Source organism: Lepidochelys kempii, chromosome 1 (genome assembly GCF_965140265.1).
Source record: "Lepidochelys kempii isolate rLepKem1 chromosome 1, rLepKem1.hap2, whole genome shotgun sequence".
NCBI lineage: Eukaryota > Metazoa > Chordata > Testudines > Cheloniidae > Lepidochelys > Lepidochelys kempii.
Genome location: NC_133256.1, coordinates 19,885,787 through 19,904,542, shown reverse-complemented (window position 1 = coordinate 19,904,542; position 18,756 = coordinate 19,885,787). Strand labels below are relative to the sequence as shown.

Sequence of the window (18,756 nt, the reverse complement as noted above, 5' to 3'; positions counted from 1 at the left end):
ACAATACATCCCTGTGAAATTTCTGCCACCTTCTGTCTATGGGCCCAATCCTGCTACCACAGTAACCAGCGGGAATCTTTCCATTTGATTTGTGTCAGTATGAGAGCAGAACTGGTTCAACTACTGATATTCTAAGTTCTTCAGTGCTGTACTGAAGCGACTGTATACTACTGTCCCCACTGGGTACGTGTGTGTGTGTGCAACAGGTTCTGCAGTCAGTCCTGATTTAGTATGAGAGAAACCACTGGAACTGCTCAGAAATTTTCCAGTAGAATGATTTTCCAATGGATAATGCAGTTTCCGCAAAATCACAATTTTCCTCAGGAAAATTTACATTTTGTCATAAAAGTTTTATCTTTCCATCAGGTATATAGAAATGAAAGCTCCAGCTTTCCACTTCTTCACAGTTCATCTGGAGGGCTGACTGGGATCCCCTCGCTTCCAGGTTGCACCACAGCCTCGCTGGTGGGCTCCAAAGCTCGCCAGCCTCGCTTGCCCCCTGTTCCATCAGCTACTCAAAGAACTGGGTGGTTAGCTCCCCAGCTAGGTGGCTCCCATGCCTGCCCTGCTCTTGAGCTGTTTGCCTCCCCAGGCAGCTGACTCCTGAGGAGCCAGGCAGACGTCCTGCCAGGTGGACAGTCGGTAACCTCAAAAATTCTGTTTTGGTTCTCCCCAAATGGTATTTTCTTCCTTCCTGCAAAAAAAATCATGTTTTTTTTATTTTTTGTCCTGATTCATACAGAAAAAAATTCAAAATCTTTCACAGAAAGGGATTTCCATTTTCTGACCAGCTCTAGAAACCATAGCTTGAGGATTACTAAAGTGGTTTCTGGTTATATATCATATTTAGGGTGCTAATAGCTTCACTATTTATAGGCAAGCATTGAAATAGCTGGTGAGCTCATAATTACATCTGCCACTATCCAGGAGGGGCAGTATCATTTTATAACACTCCTAGAAGCATAGCTTCCAGAAGGTTGTGCTTTTAAAAGTGATGTAACAATTCTATCCAGCCCCACAACTAAATTTCTGGGAGAGCCAATACTATGATTGAACTATATGTGACTTGTTTTAACAGTCAAAGTATCTGCGTTACTGTCAGCTTTATCTCATTCCCCCACTTCTCCTGGTATGTATTGTTTAATTTAATGTCAAATCCAATACTACCGCTGAAGGTCAACTATTTTAATTTTGGTGATGCTAGTCAGTTCAGAGTGGGGTGTCTATAATTGCCTTTATTATTGTACTTATTTGAAATAAAAGCTATTATCCAGTTTCTGTTTACATTGTGTATCCACAGTTCGGCTTGTGCTGAAAATTATTTGGTTTTGAAACAGTAGCTCTTAATAGTAAATGTCTGCAATAATCAATATCCCCCTCCATCTAAAATCCATTGGAAAAAAAATCCATAGTTAAAAGTTATAGAGATGCAGATTTCAAAATCTTTTGCTGAAAATTCTACATAGGAAACAATAAAAAATTATCATAGTGAACTATGATAAGAGCACTTTGATTTCATTTCTCAGTTGTTCTACTGCTACATTTTATATAAATAACAATTCGCATCTGAGTTGTTTTAAGTCACTTGAAAAATACAATCTGTTGTATTCATGCATTTTTTTAAAAGATGAATCCTTCCAAGTCTGTCTAGTTATAATCTGTTTTTAATGAGGAATAACATCTTATTAAACAGGAGACAAGATAATTGGTTTCTTCCCCTATTATCCAAAGAGAGAGAGCACAAGGATCAGTAAATATGAGAGATGCATAGGAATACCTCACAGTAATTTCAGTAATCTGGTAATTAGTTCTGGGTCATCCATTATATCTTAATTGTGACTACCCATTTTCGTAAGAACAAGAGAATCAGCAAGTAGAGTCATATTTCTTTAACAAATACTTCTCTTTATTCTTCCTTGTCCATACAGTCATTCCCAGCACAGCACTGCAACACGTCCACCCGCAATGAGCTTACAACGAACCATTTCTCTGGAAGGGTAAGGCTGTTCTCTGTCTCTTGAACTGCTTCATATGAAAATTGAGTTTCTCTCTCTCTCTCTCTAACTATACACTGCCATGGCTACATTTACCAGATTGAAGGGGGAAAAAATCTATCTGATCCAGTACTAATACCAGATGAAATACCCAAATTCTTCACGTTGGAAGGTATGGCACTCCCCTTCTGTGCCTTCCAGCAGGGATCTACTGTTACATGGGGTTTAGAATGCAAGAACAAACCTACTGTGCATTTTTTGGAATTGGTTCATGGTGGAGCAGAAGGTTGATGGTGCATTGGGCCACACTCTTTAATAGCATGCCTTTCCCTCTCAGGCACCCAAACTCAGTTAACGGGACTTTAATGGAGGCAACATGGGGTGTTATTGCAGATCCTTTGGCCCAGTCACATGTGCAAATATCCCCAGTAGCATTAACATGCCTGCTTCCCCCCTGGTAGCTGAGTTTTATGGCTGCAGGGGCACCAGCTAGGTGGGGTGTCCAGGCTGTCGGAACCAGGCGCCAATGTGTAAATGCAAATAGTGTTGCTGTGGAGGGCAAAGGTCTTCTGTAGCTTTCCTGAAATCCTTGAAGCTCTTGGAGGATCTGCAGAAAAAAATAACATCAGGAAAAGAATTGGTAAAAGCTGCTGATATGCAACAGAAAAGTACAATTTTGTGGTGGTTTTACTAAGGAGCTTTGAACCCGTCAAGCTGGAGTGGATCAGACAGTGGTAGTATCCACTTTCCAAAGTGTAGGTTGACAGGCAAGTTTCTGAGTTCCCTGCATGCATATTTTAATTATTATTATTGATAATCATGTTTATCACAGTAGTACCTAGTGACCAACCAAGATCTGGGACCCTTTGTGCTAGGCATTATACAGACATAGAATAGCAGAGAGTCCTTGTTTTGATAAAATAATCCCATAAACCAGACAGATACAGAGTGGGGGAAAGAGATAAAAGATAAAAACAGAGTGAACAATGTTAGGACAGCAAATAGCATGTTAGCCCCAAGGCTATTATTTGTTTTGGTTTATTGGCAGGTGAGATATGGTGTAGTTATCAGGGATTGTTGGGGGTTGGTTTACATTTTTTTGGTGTGGTCCATTTAATTTTTTCTCTCATTGCTTTGTTTGTACCAATGTGCTACAGAGATTAATTTGAACACCATTGCTGCAGTGAAAAATTGCATAGAAAAAAAGCTCATTCGTTTATTTTAAAATCAGTGAAGCTTAATTAAAAACTTTTTGACTGATTATATATAGTGAGCATCAAGTTCAATATTTCTGATGGACATATCCTATGTAACACTCAGAACACTTAATCTGTCATGGAAGTAATCTGAGTGCCATCACTTGAGTTCACTTCACTTGCCTCAAGTTAACATGTACATGTTAAAACAGAAACATATTTCACACTAATCAAGGAAATTCTTACTGATGTCTGATTCTAACCCATGTTAACCATATTATTGTATGGGTGAGTTTCTTTCAGTGTAACAAATTATTCCCAAAGCTGAATACACTAATTCTGGAGATAGAACAAGAGCTGTTTGATATAGAAAAATCATCCAATGCTTGTGTGTGAGTGTAATTTGATTGTAAAAATGCAGATCTGCATATACAGATGGCTAAATTTTCACAAAACTAATGGGGGGAAGATGATTCATTCACAACCAGAGTCAACCGCTTTCATGTCTTTAATAATATCAGAACAACTGACAGTTATATGGAGTGCTTGGATTTTGGTTGCACTGGCTTGTTTAGGAGGGTTAGTTTTAATTTTAGTTTTGATTGTCCCCTCTGATTCATTGTGTGTAAAATTCCATTACTGCAAAAAAGGCCTAGAGCAAAAAAGTATAACATGATCCAATAAGCAAGCAATGCCTCTCCTTGTTTGTTTGTTTGTTTGTTTATACTTTCAGAATTAAGTCTATGTCAGACTATGAGAGCTAGGGAAACTTGCCATTTCCTCCTCCTCTCATTCCCCCATTCACTAACACTTCCTTCCCCCATAGCATGCATACACAAATCTACATTTATTTTGGATTTGGATACAAAACAGTGCTCTAATTGGTGTTGGGTTGGGGGAAGACTCCTCGATACTAGGTCCTGAGCTGGATCAAGGTAGTCTGGGACCCTACATACAACAGGATACAGGGTTTGCAATGGCTTCACCCTACAATCAGGGTGACAGTGGCTGAGCCGCTCTCAGAGAGGTGGAGGTGGCAGAATAGACTTCCCTTCTCCTTCCCAAGCTTTTTGAATGGCTGATGCAGAGGATTTTGCAATTATCTGAAAGTTCATGCAGATAGACTGATATTAATTTCCAAACCACAACAATGAACATAAGAATATAAGAATGGCTATATGGAGTCAGAGCAAAGGTCCATCTAGTCCAGTATCTTGTTTTCTGACAGTGGCCAATGCCAGGTGCCTCAGAGGGGATGAACAGAACAGGTAATCATCAAATGATCCACTCCTTGTTGCCTATTCCCAGCTTCTGGCAAACAGAGGCTAGGCACACCATCCCTGCTTATTCTGGCTAATAGCCATAGATGGATCTATCCTCCATGAACTTACCTAGTGCTTTTCTGAACCCTGTTATCGTCTTGGCCTTCACGACATCCTCTGGCAAGGAGTTCCACAGGTTGACTGTGTGAATATGTGAAATAAGAATGTGGGAAATAAACAGGAAGAGCTGAAATTATTAGTACTTCAGCTAAATCATGACTTAACTGGCATCACAGAGACATGGTGGGATACATCTCATGACTGGACTGGACTTGGTATAGAGGGGTTTAGCTTGTTCAGGAAGGACAGGCAAGGGAAAAAAGGAGATGATGCATTGTATATCAAGATATATATAATTGTTGAGAGGTCCAGAAGGAGGTGAGATGCAGACCAGCTGAAAATATCTGGGTGAAAATATTAGGGGAAAAACAGGGGGATGTCATAGGTGGGGTTTACTACAGGCCACCAAATCAGGAGTATGAGCTGGATGAGGCATTTCTAAAATAAATCACAGAAATATCCAAAACACAAGACTTGTTAATAATGAGAGACTTTAACTACCCAGACATCAGTTGGATAAGTAACACAGCAAAACACAAAATGTCCAGTAAGTTCTTGGAATATATAAGGGACAACGTTTTGATACAGACTGTAAAGGAAGTAACCAGGGGACAGCCATTTTAGACTTGATTCTGACCAACAGGGAGGAATTAGTTGCGAATCTGAAGGATGAAGGCAATTTGGGTAGAAGTAATTATGACATGATAGATTTAATGATTCTAAGGAAATGAAGTAGTGAGAATAGAAGAATAAGGACAATAAACTTCAAAAAAGCAGACTTTAACAAACTCAGAGAACTAGTAGGTAAGGTGCCAAGTGAAGAAAAATAAGGGAAAAAGGAGTGCAGGAGAGCTGGCAATTTCCCAGAGACAATATTAAAACTGCAAGAGCAAACTATCCTGATGCAAAGGAAAGGTAAGAAGAACAGTAATAGGCCTATTCAGGCCAAAGAGTCTGTATCAAGAGCTCTTTACCTGAAAATCAAAAAGTAATCTTACAAAAAGCGGAAATATGGGCAAATTACCAAGGAGTACAAAAGAATAACACAAGCATGTAGGGACAAAATAAGGAAGGCTAAGGCACAAAATTATTTACATCTAGCAAAACTTGCAGACATATCACCACTGTTACAATGATCACATCCCCCACAACACACCTTTCAAGATCTATGGGTCCTATACATGCCTATCACAATATATGGTATACCTCATCCAGTGCACTAAATGGCCCAATAAAAACTATGTGAGTCAAACCAAAGAACCACTATGCTCTCGGATGAACTCATACAGGAAAATGATAAAAGACCCTATCATTTGTGGGTGAACACTTTTCACAAAGTGATCACTCTATATCTGATTTATCAGTCCTCATCCTCAAAGGAAACCTGCATAATACTTTAAAAGACAAGCCTGGGAGTTTAAATTCATAACTCTGCCAGACGCTAATAACCATGGACTGAACAGACACACTAGATGTATGGCTTATTACAACAATCTGTAACCCATTAACCCCGCCCTTTTTGTCTTATGTCTGCAGAAGTTTTAACAGGCCGTTTTACCTTGAATGGTCCCTTACAATATGTGCTAGTTTCTTACGCTAAACAATTTGTTCCACCTTGCATTTAGCTGTGACACTCGTAGTACTCTCCCAGGCCTGACGAAGAGCTGTGCGTGGTTTGAAAGTTTGTCTCTCACCAACAGAAGATGGTCCAATAAAAAATATTATTGTCTCACTCACCTTGTGTCTCTAATCAATTTGTAAGCACCTAGAGGTTAACAGGGATATAGGTAATAGTCAAAATGGATTTGTAAAGAACACATCATACCACACCAACCTAATTACCTTCTTTGACAGGGTTACTGGACTAGTGGATGGGAGGAAGCTGTAAATGTTTTATCCCTTCATGTTAATAAGGCTTTTCTGATACAGACCCACATGACATTCTCATAAGCAAACTAGGGAGAAGTGGTCTAGGTTAAATTAATAAAAGGTAGGTGCAAAACTGGTTGAAAGTCAAAGAGTAGTTATTAACCGTTCACTTTCAAACTGGGCGTATGCATCTAATGTTTCCCACGTGTGTTTGTCCTGGGTCCAGCACTATTTGATATTTTTATTAACAAATTGGATGTTGGAGTGGAGAGTATGTTTTTATAATTTGCAGATGATACCAAACTGGGAAGGTTTACAAGCACTTTGGAGGTCAGGATTAGAATTCAAAATGACCTCGACAAATTGGAGAATTGGTCTGAAATCAACAAGATAACTTTTTTTTTAAAAAGTGCAAAATTCTACGCTTAGGAAGGAAAAATCAAACGCACAGCTACAAATTGGTAAATAACTGGGTAGGCACTAATACTGCTGAAAAGGATCTGGGGGTTATAGTGGATCACAATTGAATATGAGTCAACAATGTGATACTGAGCTACATGGACCTTTGGTCTGACCCTATATTGCCATTCTGATGTTCACTGTTGTGGTCTGGAAATTAATATCAGTCTATCTGCATGAACTTTCAGCCAATTGCAAAATCCTCTGTATCAGCCATACAAAAAGCTTGGGAAGGAGAAGGGAGGGCCATTCTGCCACCTCCACCTCTGTGGGAGGGGCTCAGCCACTGTCACCTTGATTGTGGGATTAAGCCATTGCAAACCTTGTAGCCTGTTGTATGTAGGTATGACTTTATATTGACATTTATGCTGACTTCATTTCTGAACTCCAAAATCTTCAAAACATCTTGTGTAATATGCCCCAAAACATTAAATCAGTCTATCAATCACTCAGTCAGGGTTTCTACTACAAACCTAGCTTCAACCACAGAGACCAGTATAGCACAAATTGTGTTAAATGATGTGCACATGAAGTACTTTGGCTTAAGTGCATGTAATCATTTTTCTGTCTCTTGGGCAGCCCCACTGACTTTAACATTCTTCTATTTTGTCCTTGTGATAGGAATTCAGCCACTGATTGCTACTCATAACTTGAAAAATGAAGGCGGGTGGGAAGGAATACTGTCATATGATTTAAACACCTTATAAATCTCACGTTGGAGTTTTTGGTTTTCTTTGAAAGGTGAAGCTGGTCTGTTTTCACCACCAAGCCTGACCTTTATCTTAAGTTCTGGTATGTCTACTGGATCTGGAAGACTGACCAAATCAGTATAAAGTCATGCGTTTGTAATCAAGAAATGCCAAAACAGCAGGAATCAAATGATTAAGAGTAAAGAACTCATTACAAGCATAATGAATAGATACAGTAGATAAGATGAATTTTCTAAATGTTACACAATAAATTATTATGGCACAAATGGCTGGATGGTATAAGAGTTTGTATGTCAAAATCTGTATATTTAATAAAATGGAACCCAAACAGCAAAATAATGATCATTTTCCTAAGCTACTTGTTAGTATATATTAATGTAACAAGAATGTCCCACATTTTATCAATACATTTGTCCAATGTAGGAATGCCAAAGTTACAGTGCTGGGCTGCAATAATGAATCTGGCAGCAATTAGTAAGAAGGTGGTTTATCTTGTTTGTATTTTAGTAGTATTCAGAGGTCCCAGTCAATGAATTGGAAGAGCGGGGCCTGGAGAAAGAGATAACAGTAAAATGAACACATTAAGCAAAACAACGAGCAGGCTCACCTTGCCACCTGCCTAACCATTGTTAGACTGCAGTGTTTTGTAAGCATCACAAAAGAGGGATATGAAGGAGAATGATGGTGGCTTTTCAGCTTTTGATGGGATGATCATGTCAAACGTAAGGATGACAGAAAAGAGCAAAGGTCATTTAAGGGAGAAGTGAACAAAATGTGATAGAAACTGACATTGCCGGTGGAGCAAAGGCAGAGGTTCATATGGTGAGAAAATACTAGATTGGATAACTGGGTCACTAAATTACAGTAGAACAGAAGTATAAATGATATAAAAGAAACTTTAAATATACTTAAGTTTCCCTTCATCGGGACTTTGAGTTTTTTTTACATACCTATATATCTATATTTCATATCAAAGCTGCAACCTTTATAAATTTTAATTTGTTCTCTCATGACGAAAGAGATGTTATAAACATCCTACATACGGCGCGGTCTTAGTTTATCCTTGTTTTCCCATGTTAAGGTGAATGCTGTCTCAATTGGAATTACCTTTTTCAGGTCATAGAATCATAGAATATCAGGGTTGGAAGGGACCTCAGGAGGTCATCTAGTCCAACCACCTGCTCAAAGCAGGACCAATCCCCAATTTTTGCCCCAGATCCTAAATGGCCCCCTCAAGGATTGAAATAATAACCCTGGGTTTAGCAGGCTATCCCTCCCCTCAGGGTCTTTCCTGTGTTGGTCCCCTTTGTCTGTCTGAAATAAAAGTACAAAGTGATATATTAAAATTTGTTAGAGCAGGAAAAGATGTGAAATAAAATTGGAATGGTTACGTCCAAAGGGTTGGCAGTCTGAAATTAACTAGTTGAGGCTATCTGGCCATTGACTCTATGAAGACAGACCCCTGTGCCTGCATGGAGTCCTATTAACCCTGCTTTGAGTAGTGAATTATTTAAGGAAGCCAGTATTATCTAGTGGTTAAGTGCACTGGACTTGGACAAATGAGGCCTGCCACTGTTTGACACTTGGTCAAGTAATTGTACCTCTGTTTTCCCTTCCAATCTTTTCCTGTCTTGTCTATTTAGATTATAAACACTCTGGGGAAGGGACTGTCACTCACTATGTGCATGCCACAACAGGACCTTGATTTTGGTTAGGGCCTCTAGGTGTTACTGTGATACAGATAACAATGTAATAATTAATTTCCTCATGGGTTTTCTGTGGTGGTCATCACCATAGTATCAGAGTGTCACATATATCAATGGATGGGTTCTCTCAATACCATTATGAGGTAAGTGGTTTATTTACAAACAGGAACTGGGGCACAGGGAGATCAAGATCAGATTTCTCAGAAATCTCTACTAATTTGGGGGACCTTGTTGATTAGTGTCCACCACAATACGACATCGCCAAGCCTCCAGGATTGGCCTGGAGTCTCCAGGAATTAAAGATTAATCTTTAATTCAAGATGATGTCATGTGATGAAATATCCAGGAATATATCCAACCAAAATTGTCAACCCTAGGCCTAGGGCCTGACTTTTCAGAGTTTTTAACACCTCTTTGAAATTTTAAAACACTGTCATTAACTAACTAATCCTCTCCACACTCCTGAGAGGTAGGTAGATAAGTATTATTACAAGGTATTATTGCAAAGAAAATACTGAAATTGGTGATATACAAAATGTGCAGCCAAATGCACAAAATAAGCAAATTAAAAACAAGCATTTTTTCACTAAGTTTTTTTCAGTTACAGTCATCCTTAGAAATTACTTTTCTTCATAACAATACATATATCTTGCCAACTTTTTAGTCTCTGGTTTTTAATCCATACTTGCTGTGAATTTATGTACCTATGATAAGTAAAATTATGGGGACTCCCAGATTTTTTGGAGCATCATTCTGTTGGCTATAATAAGAGACTAGTATTATGTTTGAAATATGGTAAGTACAAACCTTTCAGATAGAAGTGTGATTTTTCAAATTGTCGGTGCCTCTTTAATAGAAAAACAAAAGTTAAAAAAAAAATTAAAAGAAAACAAGTTTGCCCTGATATTTTATTTGTCTCTTTATACCAAAACCATGACTTACCTGGTAAGAGTGAAAAATTGGTTTGTATTGCAGGATACAATTTTCAGAAGCACCCATTGGAATATATGCTCCTAAATTATTTGGACACTTTTGAAAATTTTACTAGCAGCATTTTATTACTATATACTTATTTTAAAATATTCATTTAATAATATCTAGCTCTTATTTAGCTCTGCAAATGTGTACAATGCTTTACAGTACATAAATATGACACAATCCCTGTTGTGAAAACCTAGTCTATCTTTTAAGCTATCAAAATAGACATGTTTGTAACTCAGTGGAAGAAATGCTTTGGATCACTTATGAGGATTACAACTCTTTGCTTGCCTATTCCTCCCCATCGTGATTTCTGTCAATCTAGTTGTGTCTCTTTGTTTTCTCCCTCTGCGTCTGCTCCTTTTGTCTTTTCCTTCTTTTTCCCTTCTCTTTTCTTTCCCATCTCTCCTGCACACACTCCTTTATCCAGTTCTCTCCTTTCAGTCCTTCATTTCCTCTCTTTCTCTCGTTTTTGCTTCTCTCTCTCAGATTGTGATTTTTTTTCTCTTCATTCTCCCTGCCTAATTCATGGTTAGTGTCTCCGCTGCTCTGCTTTATCTGTATTCTGGTACAAAGCAGCAGCAGGGCAGAGAACATGAAAAGTGCTCAGAGGTTGCACTGGCACCTAGAATCACACTTTCAGCCTCATGTATCTAAAAAAAAAAATTACATGTGCTATCTAACCGAAAAGAGAGAGAGGGGGGAACGTATTTCAAAAACATTGAAAAAACAGGTTTCAGAGTAGCAGCCATGTTAGTCTGTATTCGCAAAAAGAAAAGGAGTACTTGTGGCACCTTAGAGACTAACCAATTTATTTGAGCTTCAGCTTTCATGAGCTACAGCTCACTTCATCGGATGCATGCAGTGGAAAATACAGTGGGGAGATTTATATACACAGAGAACATGAAAGAATGGTGTTACCATGCACACTCTAACGAGAGTGATCAGTTAAGATGAGCTATTACCAGCAGGAGAGCAGGGGGGAAAAAACCTTTTGTAGTGAAACTTCCCTCTGGCTGGACTTTACAAAAACTAGACAAGCCATTTACAACACACACTTTGCTTCTCTACAAAAGAAAAAGGACACTAAACTATCAAAACTACTACATGCCACAAGGGGCCACAACAGTGGTTCCCTTAACCCACCCAGCAATATTGTTAATCTATCCAACTATACTCTTAGCCCAGCAGAAGAATCTGTCCTATCTTGGGGCCTCTCCTTCTACCCCTCCACCCCCACGAACATGATACAGTTCTGTGGTGACCTAGAATCCTATTTTCAACATCTCCGACTCAAGGAATATTTCCAACACACCTCTGAACAACATACTAACCCACAGAGACCTTCCTACCAAGACTACAAAAAGAAGGATTCTGGGTGGACTCCTCCTGATGGTTGAAACAACAGACTGGACTTCTACATAGAGTGCGTCTGCTGATGTGCACGGACTGAAATTGTGGAAAAGCAGCATCACTTGCCCCATAACCTCAGCCGTGCAGAACACAATGCCATCCACGGCCTCAGAAACAACTCTGACATCGTAATCCTAAAGACTGACAAAGGAGATGCTGTCGTCATCATGAATAGGTCGGAATATGAACAAGAGGCTGCTAGACAGCTCTCCAACACCACTTTCTACAAGCCATTACCCTCTGACCCCACTGTGGGTTACCAAAAGAAACTACAGCATTTGCTCAAGAAACTCCCTGAAAAAGCACAAGAACAAATCCGCACAGACACACCCCTAGAACTCCGACCAGGGGTATTCTATCTGCTAACCAAGATCCATAAACCTGGAAATCCTGGACGCCCCATCATCTCAGGCATTGGCACCCTGACAGCAGGATTCTCTGGCTATGTAGACTCGCCCCTCAGGCCCTACACTACCAGCACTACCAGCTATCTTCAAGACACCACTGACTTCCTGAGGAAACTACAATCCATCGGTGATCTTCCTGAAAAGACTATCCTAGCCACTATGGATGTAGAAGCCCTCTACACCAACATTCCACACAAAGATGGACTACAAGCCGTCAGGAACAGTATCCCTGATAATGTCACGGCAAGCCTGGTGGCTGAAATTTGTGACTTTCTCCTCACCCATAACTATTTCACATTTGGGGACAATGTATACCTTCAAATCAGCGGCACTGCTATGGGTACCCGCATGGCCCCACAGTATGCCAACATTTTTATGGCTCAGAACCATGCTTCCTCAGCTCTTGTCCCCTAATGCCCCTTCTCTACTTGCGCTACATTGATGACATCATCATCTGGACCCATGGAAAAGAAGCCCTTGAGGAATTCCACCAGGATTTCAACAATTTCCATCCCACCATCAACCTCAGCTTGGACCAGTCCACACAAGAGATCCACTTTCTGGACACTATGGTGCTAATAAGCGATGGTCACATAAACATCACCCTATACCGGAAACCTACTGACCACTATTCCTACCTACATGCCTCCAGCTTTCATCCAGACCATACCACATGATCCATTGTCTACAGCCAAGCTCTACGATACAACCACATTTGCTCCAACCCCTGAAACAGAGACAAACACCTATAAGATCTCCATCAAGCATTCTTACAACTACAGTACCCAGCTGCTGAAGCGAAGAAACAGATTGACAGAGCCAGAAGAGTACCCAGAAGTCACCTACAGGACAGGCCCAACAAAGAAAATAACAGAATGCCACTAGCCATCACCTTCAGCCCCCAACTAAAACCTCTCCAACTCATCATCAAGGATCTACAACCTATCTTGAAGGACGACCCATCACTCTCACACATCTTGGGAGACAGGCCTTGCTTACAGACAGCCCCCCAGCCTGAAGCAAATACTCACCAGCAACTACACACCACACAACAGAACCACTAACCCACAAACCTATCCGTGCAACAAAGCCCATTGCCAACTGTGTCCACATATCTATTCAGGGGACACCATCATAGGGCCTAATCGCATCAGCCACACTATCAGAGGCTCGTTCACGTGCACATCTACCAATGTGATATATGCCATCATGTGCCAGCTATGCCCCTCTGCCAGGTACATTGGTCAAACTGAACAGTCTCTACGTAAAAGAATAAATGGACACAAATCAGATGTCAAGAATTATAACATACAAAAACCAGTCGGAGAACATTTCAATCTCTTCGGTCACTCGATTACAGACCTAAAAGTTCAAAAACAGACTCCAAGGAGAGACTGCTGAATTGGAATTAATTTGCAAACTGGATACAATTAACTTAGGCTTGAATAAAGACTGGGAGTGGATATGTCATTATACAAAGTAAAAAGAAAAGGAGTACTTGTGGCACCTTAGAGACTAACCAATTTATTTGAGCATGAGCTTTCGTGAGCTACAGCTCACTTCATCACGAAAGCTCATGCTCAAATAAATTGGTTAGTCTCTAAGGTGCCACAAGTACTCCTTTTCTTTTTGCGAATACAGACTAACAGGGCTGTTCCTCTGAAACCTATACAAAGTAAAATTATTTCCCCATGTTTATTCCCCCTCCACCTCCCACTGTTCCTCAGACATTCTTGTCAACTGCTGAAAATGGCCCACCTTGATTATCACTACAAAAGGTCCCCCCCCCCCCCCCGCTCTCCTGCTGGTAATAGCTCACCTTAAGTGATCACTCTTGTTACAGTGTGTATGGTAACACCCATTGTTTCATGTTCTATATGTATATAAATCTCCCCACTGTATTTTCCACTGAATGCATCCGATGAAGTGAGCTGTAGCTCATGAAAGCTTATGCTCAAATAAATTTGTTAGTCTCTAAGGTGCCACAAGTATTCCTTTTCTTTTTATTGAAAAAACAGGTGTCTGATCTTTTGAGTGTGGCTTTACAATAGCTGGATAGCCCCATCTAGTGTCTGAATATAATATGATTTTTAAATATCAATCTGTTACTTGAAATTACTATCTCTTGCTTTCCTTTGGTTGTTGTGTTTCTGTAGGCAAATAGTACTTTCTACTCGGCTTGTTTACTATAAGGAAAACTTACCATTTCTAAACTACGGTTTATTATTTCCGTTCATTAAAAATCCATTAAGCTTATTGTATATTTACCAGCACAATAGCCTCTTGTCTTGTTTCATTCTTTGAGGATCTCCATTACTTAATATTAAGCAAATACCTGCATTCTACTCTGTTCTGTTTGAATTCTGTTCTTATAAAATATTAATAGAAGAGAGAGAGAGTGAAGTTTTCCTAATGTCGTTTTCCAGATGTTCTCCAAGTCCCCCTTGGACCATGACAACTGAAGCTCCTGTTCCCAGTTATCTTTAATCATCCATCATTTCAAAAGAAGATAACTCTAAATTGAGCAATTTATATGCCAGATGAATAAAGTTAAATATGTCAGAAGCCAACCTTTAGTCCCTCCATATTTAACTCTTTCTTTGGAACTCGACTAAAGTGATGCTTGACTAGTCGCTTCCCACGTTATTAGCAACAGATAATCTCAAGTACATATTAAAACATAATACCTACTTGGTGCCTGGAATGTGGTCTGATGTTTAAAGCATAGAACTGAATTTAAGGTTTAAGGTTCAGTTTCCAGCCCTGTGACTGGCTCATTTATGTATTTATTTATTTAACCTTGGGCAAGTCACCCATTCTTCTTCTGCCTCAGTTTAACTACTTAAGAGGAGTTGCTGTGAGGTTTAATTTATTATTGTTATAAAAGTGCTTTGCTGTCCTCTGATAAAAGACAATGTGTAGGTACCATGCATTGTTATTTGCTAAATCCATAATACCTACCAATTACTTGTGATATCTGAAAATTGGTTAGCATCCTTCATTTCCCATAATTTTTCCAATATCAATATTAGTGAATTTCCCCAAAGTAAAGTGCTTTATTATTGAGCCTCTTTCTAGGACTCTGCAAGATGCACTGAAACGGAACAAAATAGATTGCATGGAAGACTGAAAGCCAAGAACTCCTGTGTTCTAATCACAGCTCCTGACATTTTACCCATCACTGTTTGAGCTTTCTCAGAAGATAATCACCCAAGAACAAAATGTGAATTGTGCTGTCAAGAAGGCAGAATAACAAAACAGTGCTGTCAGGGTTGCAGTCATAAAGCTGCTGACTTGGTCAGATGGCATTGATTATTAACAGAGCCAGCTCTTTGTCAAACTGTATAGATTAGTAGCCAGTAAATACCCAACTGTATTTACCTATTTTGGCTATAGTGTTGGGTGCTCACATTTGGATCCCCAAGCTGCCTGTCATATACACTAATACTAAACTGAACAGGGACTATGAGTCTGATTTCTCACCTGGATGCTGTATAGAAATGTTTGTTCAGCTTCACTGCATTTTTTCAATGTTAAATGTCCAAGTAAATAATAATACCTAGCTCTTATATAGCGCTTTTTATCAATAGATCTCTAAGTGCTTTACAAAGGAAGTAAACATCATTATCCCTGTTTTACAGATTGGGAAACTGAGGCACAGAGAGTTGAAATAACTTGCCCAAGATAACCAAGTAGGACCAGAGTTAGAGTTGGGACTAGAGCACTGGTCTTCCGAGGCCTAATCCAGTGTTCTAGCCATTAGCCAATACTATCTGTGTAAATGCCTGATATCTGAATCCATTTAAACCCAAAAGACCTGAATTATGTTAAATCTGACTTTCACGTGTCCATGGTAATGCTAAATTCATTGCTATGTAATCAGTGAATGGCAGCAACCCAAGAGAGAGAATCTTTATCTCTCTGTTCATTAGAAATACTTGACCTTTAGTATATAAACAATCCCCAGGCTATAAAAAAACTGAACAACATGTAGCTTTTCTCAGAGCTCTATTTTGTGACCTGTTCTCTTACTACCCAATATAAAGAAAGAGATGGAAACTGGGAGGCCATGTAGAGCATGATTAATACCTCCCAGTAAGGGTTCAGTTTCCTTTATACGAGAACATTACAAAAAATGCTCCTTTGTTTTTGTCTGTTTTTAAAAATCAAACACAAGAATCAATCAGCAGGAGGCAGTTTACTTGAAAATGATCATGAGACTAAGGTCACTGTATGATTGTCAGTAATGGGCCTTTATTCAGGCAAACTCCCACTAATTTCAATAGGAGTTCATTTCTAAAGACAGAGGCCCTGATTCTGCAATCACATCAACACCTGAGTAACATGACTCACTCGTGTAGTCCCATTAACTCCAATGGGATTACATACATGAGTAAAGCTAAGCACATATTTCAATGTTTGCAGGACTAGGGACAGATTGTAGCCTTCATGCTTTGAACCGGTCGTTTTGGTACATTCTGATCTGAAAACGTTTGAGGACCAATCAGATAGTAGATTAAGTATATTAGCAAGTTTTGGAAGGAGATGCTTCCATACACTTTTACAAACTTAGTTGTCCACAGGATTGAAAATTGCTCGTTTCTACTGCAGTACATTGAAAAGCATATCACAATTCTAGCCCTAAATTTAGTTTAGCAGCTAGTACAAGGGAGCAAGTCATTACAGGAGGATGAACAAATGCAGCTGGCTTTAGGCAAGCTACAGTGTGGACAGTATTTTCAGTGAGTAACTTGTTACTGTGTTGCAGGCAGCCTTTAGGATTAATGTTTAGATTAGGTGAATCACAGAGCGACTGGACAGCTCAGAGGACTGTTAAAGGGATTTGGAGACTTTCACCTGCACACACTATACCTGTTCCATGGTGTGACAGAGTATACTTGACCCTCTGAGACCCCCTTCTGCAGGCCTCATGACTCTACCACACCCCACCCCAGAAAAGGGCAGTGGAGAGGGACCTCCAGGCTGCCTAAAATGGCTGTGTGGGACACAGCGAATCAGGACCCAGCAGGCTAGTATAACAAGAGTTGCAGGGCCAGAGTGAGAGTAGTTCCTTGCTGGAGCTGGAGGAGTGTGGTGGTGTGCTTGGCTAGCTGAGGGAGCTACAGGGCCTCAGGCACAGCAGTGCTGGCAGAAGCTGGAGGGAGCGAGAAGGAACCCTGGGTTGGAAGCTGGGACTCAACCAGGACAAGGCCCTGAGGTAAGGATGAAGAAGGGGTTGGGCTGTGGGGAAGTGGCCCAGGAAATCAGAGCAGCAGTGCAGCTTAGATAAAGGGTCATGGCAGATGGCTTCTATCTGCAGTGTCCCTGGGATTGGACCCAGAGTAGTGGGTGGGCCTGGGTCTCCCTGTCACCATTAGCCACTGCGTGAAATGGCCTGGACTTAGAAGCACCCCAGAAGAGGAACTGAACCCTTTAGTGGCCCAGCAGCAGAGCTGGGGCCTGAAAGGCCCAGAGAGGGCGAGGACATTGCCTCCAGGAGGGAAGCCCTGGAGTACGGCTTGATACCAGGGCCGAGACCATTGATAGACTACAGGATTAATTAAGGACCTAAGCCCCAGGAGGGCTACAGGGCATGAAAGTTGAGGCTTACACACACTTGACCAGAGGGCACTCATGAGAGATGAGTACATGCTATCAGAGGTAGTGAACAGAGAATGTCAATTTCCAGGCTGATCGCTCTTGTACCTTTCTCCAGCCGCTTTAAAAGAATGATGGGAATAATTGAAAGAAGTATTTGGTTTGGAGGCACGATACAGAAAGCAACTACTTCTTTCACAGAAAGGGGTAGTTTGGGGATTTGATGCTTCATTTTCCCTTTCATATCCGACAGTATTGCTGTTGTAATATCAAGAAAATAAGTCACCAGTTAGTCTTGGGAATTCCTACAAGTTCATTCTACAGTTTTAGGGGATATTGTACTGAAGCGAAGGTAGAGGTAGAAGATCTGTGAAATAGATATTTTGATCCTTTGTAAATCAGAGGCTCTGAAACTGTGGTTCATTGCCATCTGGGGAGAAGTGGCTGATCACATGATGTTTTCAACTGAGGGAAATTGGACAGATGGGGAAGAACAAAAGTAGACAGTGTGTAAAATTTCCAAAAGCAGCTAAGTGCCTTAGAAGTCCCTTTTAAGAAGGGACTTAGGCTGTGAAATTACTAAGAAGCTTTTGAAAATGTTATCCAATGTGGTTAATATTTTCCATAAAGAACAAAACACTGCACTGAAGTCAGATTGTGCCTCTGGATATTAGGGAGTCACAGATGGGAGGGGAGGTTATCCACAAAATAATCTCTCCACTAAAATATGAACCACACTGGAAGCATTTCAGAACTCATTTAGCATTGTTCCAAAGCCCCAAGAGCCTGAAGCTTTTATGAAAATGTATGATCATCCCATAAACTGGATAAACTGTATTTTAGATAATACTGGGTACAACTATCTGGAAGATACATTTTATTTTTCAAATGTTGGGTAGACTTTTTTAAGGAATGAAGTTCCTTTTAATATTGTTATGTGTTTTATTAACACAGTATTCAACACTAGGTTCTGCAAAGTACTGAGCACCACTTAATAAAATATGAGTTGTATGTGTTTTTTATATATATAAAAGGTGGTGTGGC

The 18,756-nt window shown here is 40.0% G+C and overlaps 1 protein-coding gene across 17 annotated transcripts in view; it reads left to right on the top strand.

The window, feature by feature from the left end:
• The window catches only part of DLG2 (discs large MAGUK scaffold protein 2), a 1,493,215-nt gene that overhangs the window by 1,172,646 nt on the left and 301,813 nt on the right, over positions 1–18,756 (top strand). For all 17 annotated transcript variants that reach the window (XM_073336088.1, XM_073336081.1, XM_073336168.1 and 14 more), the window contains one exon: positions 1,929–1,997. In XM_073336088.1, the coding sequence (XP_073192189.1) occupies positions 1,929–1,997 (69 nt within the window). The remainder of the gene's footprint in view (positions 1–1,928; positions 1,998–18,756) is intronic.